The sequence below is a fragment of the Osmerus mordax genome, chromosome 13 (assembly GCF_038355195.1).
Source record: "Osmerus mordax isolate fOsmMor3 chromosome 13, fOsmMor3.pri, whole genome shotgun sequence".
NCBI classification, from domain to species: Eukaryota; Metazoa; Chordata; class Actinopteri; order Osmeriformes; family Osmeridae; genus Osmerus; species Osmerus mordax.
Genome location: NC_090062.1, coordinates 16,912,702 through 16,922,590, shown reverse-complemented (window position 1 = coordinate 16,922,590; position 9,889 = coordinate 16,912,702). Strand labels below are relative to the sequence as shown.

General features: G+C 46.2%; 1 protein-coding gene across 1 annotated transcript in view; it reads right to left on the bottom strand.

Moving 5' to 3' along the window:
• mafa (MAF bZIP transcription factor a) overlaps window positions 1-9,322 on the bottom strand; it is a 212,839-nt gene extending 203,517 nt beyond the window's left edge. Inside the window, exon 1 of the mRNA XM_067248455.1 lies at window positions 7,096-9,322. Coding sequence (XP_067104556.1) covers window positions 8,023-8,991 — 969 coding nt within the window. The 5' untranslated portion in view covers window positions 8,992-9,322 and the 3' untranslated portion in view covers window positions 7,096-8,022. The remainder of the gene's footprint in view (window positions 1-7,095) is intronic.
• Between the last annotated feature and the right edge of the window lie 567 nt (window positions 9,323-9,889).

The following is a 9,889-nucleotide window of genomic DNA, read 5'->3' as shown; positions in this document are numbered from 1 at the left end:
TCTCCCTCCCTCTCTCCCTCTCTCTGTCTCTCTCTCTCCCTCTCTCCCTCTCTCTTTCTCTCTCTCTCCCTCTCTCTCTCCCTCTCTGTCTCTCTCTCTCCCTCTCTCTGTCTCTCTCTCTCCCTCTCTCCCTCTCTCTGTCTCTCTCTCTCCGCAAGCCATCGTCAGTACAATGGTGCCGTTGGGAGTTGATGTTGGATTTGTTTAAGTCAAAGTCCTTTTGCTTTGGGTCCATTTGCAGACACAGAGTCGGTAGCCACCATTAGCAGACTAACCTGCAGCCAGGAACTCAAGGGCAGCTCTCTAATGACAACAAGCCACCCACTTCCTCTAAACGTCTATTTGAAGACCTCTTCGACTTCCTGTCCGTCCCCAAAAGGATGAAGGTGAAATGAGAGAAATATTCACCAATAAAATAAATGCATCTTAATTGATCCCTGATGCAGGTTTTTGAGGTCCTGGGGGAGAGATTTTACCTCTCGGATATAAGGTGAGTGATGATTGCTTCTCTCTTTCTCTCTCTCTTTCCATCTCACTTTCTCTCTCTTTCCATCTCACTTTCTCTCTCTTTCCATCTCACTTTCTCTCTCTCCTTTTTCTCTCTCACTCATTCTCTTTTTTCTCCTTTTTTAACTTCCTCTCCTCTCTCAACCTCGTTCATTCTCTGCTTGTCTTTCTCAAACACCTTCACTTTCATTTTCTCTAACACACACACACACTCTCTCTCTCTCTCTCTCTCTCTCCCTCCCTCCTGCTACAGTCTTCCCTAACCTCTCACCCTGGGGAGTCTCCATCACACACTCAATCCTCCCATCATCATCAGAAAACATACAATGCTTTCATCAAATGAATTAACAATATCATGAGAAACATCGACAGAAGTTTCATTTAGCCAGATAACTACACTTTCTTCTGTTCTGTGAAATACATATTTTTGTGGCCTGAAAAAAATATTTTAGGCTGGACTGTTTTAAAAAATATGTCTAAATAAAGCACAAACAAAAGGTTGGTCTTTCAATTATTCAGAGGGAGCAGTTTGGTCCAGAGAGAACTGCGGTTTAGCACAACAGACCTGCCTACCTGCTTGCCCTCCTCCTCAAACCTGCTTCAGTGTGTGTGAGTGTGAGTGTGTGTGTGTGTATGTGAGTGAGTGAGTGAGTGAAGAATGTGTTCCAGATTATAAAAAACCCACCCCATACCTCTCATACCGTATTTCTAATCTTACAATAAAGCATTCAGAATACCTCTGAGGTCTTGTTCAGCACTGTAAATACAGTATAGAGCAGCAGGTCTGACATCAGAACCTACTGAGTGAATTATTCAAAAGAAGCTTAAGCTTGTCTTCTTGCTTTGATGTATATTGTCTGCCAGCGAGTGTGTGGGTGCAAGTGTGTGTTCTCGTCTGCCCTCCCTCCTCCTCCTGTGTATTTGTGTGTTTCGGTATGCGTGCATGCGTGCATGTTTGTGTGTGTGAGTGTATGAGGGCATGTGTGTAGTATGTGTGTGTGTGTGTGTGTGTGCCTCGTGTCAGGATCAGTCTAATGACTTTGTGCATCTCACTTCTGACCTCTGTACTTCCTCCAGCAGACAGGCTGACACGTACACACACACACACGTCAACACACTCATGTCAACACACACACGTCCACACACTCATGTCAACACACACACGTCCACACACTCATGTCAACACACACACACGTCCACACACTCATGTCAACACACACACGTCCACACACTCATGTCAACACACACACGTCCACACACTCATGTCAACACACACACACGTCCACACACTCATGTCAACACACACACACACACTTCAACCACTTCAACATACACAACTCACACACTTCAACACTTGAAGAAAAAAAGTGACAAGACACACACACACACGGGGATGGATATACAGACCCTGCTTGCACACAAAGACACACATCAACCTGCGCACACATACACACACGCACACAGTTCCCTCCCTCCAGTCAGCAGGCCGGGGGAACACCCAGCCCTCCCTGTCGCCATGGCGCCCACCCCTCCCTGTCGCCATGGCGCCCACCCCTCCCTGTCGCCATGCCGCCCACCCCTCCCTGTCACCATGGCGCCCACCCCTCCCTGTCGCCATGGCGCCCACCCCTCCCTGTCACCATGGCGCCCACCCTTCCCTGTCGCCATGGTGCCCACCCATCCCGGTCTCCGTGGACACCAGCCCAGCTCGGTGTAGCAGACACCCAGGTCCTTTCTGCCGACGCCTTCCAGACAGAGATTCATCACCAAGACAACGGCACGCCCGCCAACACCAAAACAACAACACTGTACACATGCCTCAAACAGCCTCACAACCACACTGAGAGAGAGAGTTCTGCTATACTTCCTGTGGGCCAAAGTGTTAATTGATGTTTCATTATATACTTAATTTAATTAGTAACACATTTTTTAATAAGATGTATAAGCACAGAATGAAGTACAGTAACTGATAGGCAGGTTAATACCGCTCGTCTTTGCTTTCTTTTAGTGTAATCGGTGTGTGTGTGTGCATGTATATGAGTGTGTGTGTGTGTGTGCGTGTATATGAGTGTGTGTGTGTGTCCTACAGCAAGGGTGAGGTGGAGCGTGAAGAAGCAGATGAACTCAAACAGGAGAAATTGGAGTGTCTTTGCTGCGTCTGTGCTGTCTCAAGCAGGCCCCGTCTGCTGGCCCTGAGCCCACCACACACCAAAGAAACCACTCGGACAGCCGTGTTAAATACCTGATCCTCTCACTACACACCACCCCCAAGACAAACCAGCACATCTAATAGGTATTAAAAATAAATACTTCTGTTGAGACAAAAAAAAAATAATGTTTTGAATATCTAGATTCAAACCAGAAAAACAGATTCTCGAAAACCTGAAAAAAATATTCCTAATAATATCTCAAAAAGCACATTTATTTTGTTCTATCTGATCCACAGAATGAAACTGCATCTCTCATTGCCTGGTTCAAACACATATGTAATTAGATAAATTGAGTGGTTTTCCTAAGTAAGCAGTAGAGGGGGGCTGGGCTGTAAATTGCGTGGCGTGGGCATGCTGGGACCTGGGCTTGGCACAGCTGCACAGAGCCACACTCACGATTTATCATCCCCACATCTCTGGAGCAGTCGACCCCTCTGCTATTAATCACCTGCAAAATCATTTAATTCAGCCCTGGCTCTGACTATTGTCTCAGTCTCTCTCTCCCTCTTCCTCCTCCTCGCTCGCTCTTCTCTTCCATATCTCTCTTTTCCTCCTCCTCCTCCACCTCCTCCTCCATCTCCTCCTCCTCCGGGACTGGCAGTCACCACGACAACACACACCTCCAAGGATACTAGAGAGGGTATCCGGAAGGTATGAGACCCGAGGCATAGGAACTGGGAACTGGTTCTCTGTGTGTGTGTGTGTGCACGTGCGTGTGTGGTGTGTGTTGTGCGCGTGTGTGTGTGTCTGTGTGTGGTGTGTGCGTGCGAGTGTGTGTGAGTGTGTGTGTAGGGACATCACTCTCTCATGAGGAGATTCTCTGCAAACGAGGGAGAGCTTGTTAACAGTGTCCTCCTGCCTCTCTCACTAACCTGCAGAGGAAACAGCTAAGCTCTGGTGAATAATGGAGCCGTACAGCTCTCCCGTAGCACAGGACATGCTAATGGGAGATGCCAGCAGAACCTACTGTGGTTATCTTCCCGCTAAAAGCAATGCATTGTGTATACGCTATATGTCAAGACGATAACTTTCTACCTTCACTAACCTCAAGTGCCAACACACACACACTTACACACGCACGGACAGTGTGCATACACACACACAAGCTCACACACTGCTGCCAGGCAGACAGGTGACGCGCATGCACACACACACACACACCCGTCACACCTCGACGGTGAGAGACGGCAGCGTTGCTCTCGGAGAAACAAAAGGGTGAAAAGAAAAGAGAGAGACTGAGCCTCTATCACGCCCTCACCTTCCTGTTTCAGAAACTCTAATTGTTTTGGAACGACGAGACAAAATGTCCCCGTTCTCCTGTATTCTTTCTTGTTGGGGTGCGGGAGGGGGTGGGGTGGGGGTGGGGGGCGGGGGGGGTGCGGGGGCTACGGAGGAGAGGGGGGGGCATCTTTGGGTCTCTGGGAGCTTTTTGTTCCGTTGCATGCGTGTGGGGATGGGAGGAGGGGTCAGGGAGAGGAGAGAGGAGGGGGTGATCAGGTACTAGCCCTCTCCACGCCGATTGATAGCGACCCTCGTGAAAGTCACGAGGTCACGACCGAGCCAGCATCTCTCTCTCTCTTGCCTGAGCTCTCCTCCGCCTCCCCCCCCCCTCTGCCTCCACCCCCCGTCGAGGCCCGTGAGTCACCCTGGCACCTTCCTTCGACGCCCCCTCTTCACCCTCTCATGGCTGGCATGCCTGATGCCTGCCCCTGCCTCAGCCCCCTGCCTCAACCCCCTTCCTCAGCTCCCTGTCTCAGCTCTCTGCCTCAGCTCTCTGCCTCAGCTCTCTGCCTCAGCCCCCTGCCTCAGCCCCCTGCCTCAGCTCCCTGCCTCAGCTCTCTGCCTCAGCCCTCTGCCTCAGCTCTCTGCCTCAGCCCCTTGCCTCAGCAGGGTCTGGGCCGTGGCAGTGGCTGCCCGGGTCGCACCCTGGAGAGAGGGCTCCAGGAAGGTGACTTATTAGACAAACAAAGAGATGCACACACGCGCCACACACACACACACACCACAAACACACACACTGTAATGCGAGAATGAAAGCCTGACATAATAAATAAACATACAGTGAAAGTACAGTGAGGGTTCTATAGACGCTCACACACGCTTCTACTCAAAATACAAATAAACATGCACACACACATAAACACACAGTCTTTCTGCTGCACACACTACACATATGCAAGTGATGTACAAGACACACAGCACACACACACCACATCATGCACAGCACACACACACACACCACATCATGCACAGCACACACACACACACCACATCATGCACAGCACACACACACACCACATCATGCACAGCACACACACACACCACATCATGCACAGCATACACACACACACACACACACACACCACATCATGCACAGCACACACACACACACACACCACATCATGCACAGCACACACACACACACACCACATCATGCACAGCACACACACACACACACACCACATCATGCACAGCACACACACACACACCACATCATGCACAGCACACACACACACACACACACACCACATCATGCACAGCACACACACACACACACACACCACATCATGCACAGCATGGTGCACACACTCATGTTCCCTAATTGTCCCACTAACATAAAACTGACATCAACTCAGAGATGTTCAAATGAAAATATTATAGTTTTTGAACAAGACAAGACTGATTATTCAATTTCTTCCCGTGTTAAATAATTATCATATACTGAAAAGTAAATTCCAATATTTGCTTATCTGATTCAAATGAATGACATGAATGACTGACGAAAATGAGTAGTTTATGGAACCTCCGTAAATACACCCACTTTTGTCAAAACCACCAGTATTATGAAAACCACGGTGAATCCCCGTGTTAAACCGTCAAATTAGTAGGATGAACTGAAAAGGGTATTCTTAAAATTATGAATATGAATCCAGAATGAAGTACAATTGCTGCTCTCGAGACTAAATACGTCTTTATGTAGTCTTGTTCTTCACGTTAAGACAAACTAGCATCATATAGCCTAACACGTCTGTATTTCTAGAGACTTCTCACAGAACGCATGTGTTTACCTATTTTCAACAATTATATTTTGTCCTGTTTTGAATTAGTGATATTGCCCAACTAGTCGGTTCTATCGAACGTCCATCGAGCGTGAAGGTTCTGATTTGTCTCACTCGGTTGTTATAGGCTAAGAGATTTCCAGTCTAGCAACTAATTGAGCTACTGATATTAAAATAGCATTAAAATGATTGACATCCAAATTCGACAGCTCCTTTCTGGGGTTTTCGTTAATAAAATCAACATGCAGCCTCTGCATATAGGTCAACAGAAAACTGAGAAACTTTATGAAGGCCAATTACATACATTTATTGCATATCATTTATTTTGTATGAAATGAGAAACGAGCACATATTAACATCACATATGGTTAGTGAGTGAAATAATTTTGCACAGCAAAATATATATATTTATATATAAGAGGAAAGTTGAAATAACATATTCTTAAAGATTTACTGACGAATGCTATTCCCCCATTTTGAACGTGCAGGGTGTCAATCCATGACTTTTAACAATGTCCAGACATTATCGATTATAATAATATTATTGCCTTGTAAATAATGAGTTATTTTAAGACAAAATAATCTAATCTAGCCCTGCGTGAAATGACAAATCATATAAAAATGGATTCATAACGTCTGCAATGCCATACGTATCTGCGCTTCTAAATTAGCGTTGTAGAGTCATCTTTATGTTATAAGATTGCAGGCTACAGTTTAGTGCAATTCAGTCCAAAATACCTCTGTTCTTTACAGAAGAACACATTTTCAAATGCAAGGTTATTCACGATGACTTGAGTCTTAAGTTACTCCACGTTTGTTACTTTGGTTTAAAAAACAGTCACCTGTCAAACTCCTGTTTGAATTGCAAGTACATGCTGTAAGAAGCACTGCTCGCGCATGGACACAATACTGCTTATTGTATAGAACTGGAGCTTCGCCAATCCATCGTGACCAACGACAGATAACAACTTTGTGCACAGGACTTCAACCCAAATCACCTATATCACATTCCTCGCCTATGTCAACCTGTAGCACATCCATGTATATTTTATGACGTACATAGGTTATTATAAAACTATTTAAATTATATGCTTAAAAATCCACACAAGTTGTCAAATGCACAAGGATGGGTGTGGGGTATCTTTTAAATAAACAAACCGCTTTAAGCAACAGACAGTTTAGACCCGACTAGGGTCCAGTGGCTTCGTTCTAGAATAGTCCTTTTCAACCCGAGTCCCCGCCGACACACTTCCACCAGGAATGCGTTGTTGCATTCACTGTATACAGAGAGAACAGCCGTCGGTGGTGCAGATCAACACGGTTGAAACACTTGAAGGTTTGGAAGGCGGGTGGTTGAAATGTCTCTTGTCACTTTTTTGGTCGCTGTCCCAAAAAAGTGATGAGGCCATAAATGAAAAGTATGAATGCCATGCTTGGAGTCATCCGACAAAATTACTATTTCAAGCACAAAAACAACAAAATAAAACAACAAAATAAAACAACAAAATAAAACTTACATGTCCAGCATGCAAGCCAGTTCAATAACATATCTCTGTTTGAACGATAGATATAGTTTCTTACAGTCTGGTATTGCTCAACGCAGTATGGCAAGCAAAACGCATGAGATGTGGTGGGGTAAAATGGCAGGCTCGCAGTCCTTGGAGTTGGGCAGATAACAAAGGAAAATGACAAGGGACTGAAAGTGTTGTGCATGATTGCATTTTTAGACAGGTATTTGTACAGGGGATGAAAAGGTAAAAAATATGACAAAGGCATGTTGATGAACTTCGTGGGGGTATACTCCGTGCTTGCATGCGCACAAAGTATACAGCGACGATGTGAAGTTGAATCAATAAAAAATAGTATAGATAATACTCAAAACACTGCAAGTCTAATGAACAAGGGTGAAAAAGTTTGACAAATATGCACAAAATATTGAGTATGGTAGCAACAAAAAAGGATGGCTGGTTTCAGACTGGTTTGCTCTAAAATGAACAAAATTGACGACGAGTTCCATTTTATATTGCAAGTCCCCCCTCCAAAAAAACACTAAAGATCGTTATTGACAGACTTGAGCAAACCCCTTTTTGTCAAAAGTAACAAAAATAAAAGCGAAAAAAAATTGGCAAATTAGTTTTCTTGGTCTAGTAAGCCCCACAACAAAATGTTTCATAATGAAAACTTTTTTTTAATGAGGGGTTTGACAAACTCGCTTGATATTTTGTTTTCATGGTTTATGTCGAGACTCACATGAAAAACTCCGGAGAGGAAGGGTTGTTGTCACTGCTCGACCCATTTTCTCGGAAGCCGTTGCTGATCAGCTTTTCGTATTTTTCTTTATACGCATCCCTCTCCCGGACTAGCCTGGTGATCTCCTGCTTGAGGTGGTCGACCTGCTGGATGAGTTGCGTCTTCTCTCCCTCCAGGACGTGTCTCTGCTGGACCCGCTTGTAGCGGCAGGACTGGGCATAGCCTCTGTTCTTCAGCGTCCTCCTCTTCTGTTTCAGCCTGATAACTTCTTCCTTGCTGACCCCCCGTAGCTGCCGGTTGAGCTCCCGCACCGACATGCTCACGAGCTGATCGTCTGAAAACCGGTCATCCAAATGCATGTGTGGGTGATTTCCCCCCGAGTTGCCGTTGGACTGCACCCCGGGAGCTTGGTGGTGACCGGCGCCGTGGTGGTGATGGTGGTGGTGATGGGGACCCACGTTCTGGGCGGCTGCGGCAGCGATAACTGCAGACACCACCGCCGCGGCGGAGCCCATCTCCTCCCCGGCCATGGTGCCTCCTGCTCCGGCTCCGCCGGTAAACTGCTGCCCTCTAGCATAGCCATCGAATGACTGGAGCTGGTGACTGCTGTTGATCAGCGCCTCGACCGCGTCTTCGGGGCTAAAGCCCAGCGCCTCTGGATTCAACTGCTGTTGATAACCGGACATCCAGTAGAAATCCTCCAAGTGTGCCTTCTGTTCGCTCCCCGAGCCCGGACTGGGCGCCGAGAAGCTTGGAGAAGGGGGCACCGAGCTGCAAGGCGTGCTCATCGGGGTGGAAGACAAGGATCCCCCGGCGATCAGGCGGCTGCACTGGCTGATGCTGCGATCAGGCTCCACCGGCTCCTTTTTCACTTCAAACTTCATCAGATCGAAGTCATTAACATATTCCATGGCCAGGGGACTGGTGGGCAGGTCGGAGTTGCTCATTGCCAGCTCTGATGCCATCCTCGTGCTGCTGACAGTCCTCCAAACGGGATGAGGAGCGGCTGTCAAACTGGGCTGGTTAGGAACAACGTGAGCCAGTTTGAATTTTGAAGCGTATTTGTCTTAAAATGGAAAAAAATAAAGACTTTCAATGTCCTTTTTGCAGCGACGGGTTCCCAACTGCGAACGAGTAGTTTTCCTTTGCAGAGTCTATTGCACAGACGCACCACAGCCCTGCGCGCAAGTAACGGAATCCTCTTTCAGCATGAGAAATTCGGCGGCTTAGTATTTGAAACATTTAACACTTTACGGATTCTTCATGGATACATTGCGTAAACCGGAGAGGGTGTAAAGTCGAAGGAAAGGGGCTAAATGGAGCCTCGTGCGTGAAATGCCTGAGACTTGTAGGCGATTTTTTAGAAGGATCACAAAGCAGATGAGTTTAAAAGCAATGCAGAGTTTTATAGCCAGCCTGACGTCAGGTTGGAAATGGGAAATCGACTCGGACGAAGAGCCAATGGGCTCGCACAATCTGAGGGCTAATTAACATATTAGTGCAGAAACAAAACTTTTCTCAACTGTCAAACGCTACCAGCTGACTGTCAGCCAGAGCTCAATATATTAACTCCTTCGCGTCTATATTATATCGTCTTTCAGAACCATATATTGTCAAAGCTAAAATGGGACTAAATTCACACGGCAGGATTTCAATGCTCAACGTTCACAAACACGATTGCATTCAATGTTTCTACAGTTTGTATTCCGTTGATTGTAATATTTATATAATTCAATAAACATGTGTTAATTCAATAAAGTTAAATAGGCTATTTAGAGGAAAAAGACACAAAGTTGATGTTTATGTGAATTACTTGCACTTATTTTAAAAATTGAGTTTTAAGTTGTTGAAACCTTTTTAAAT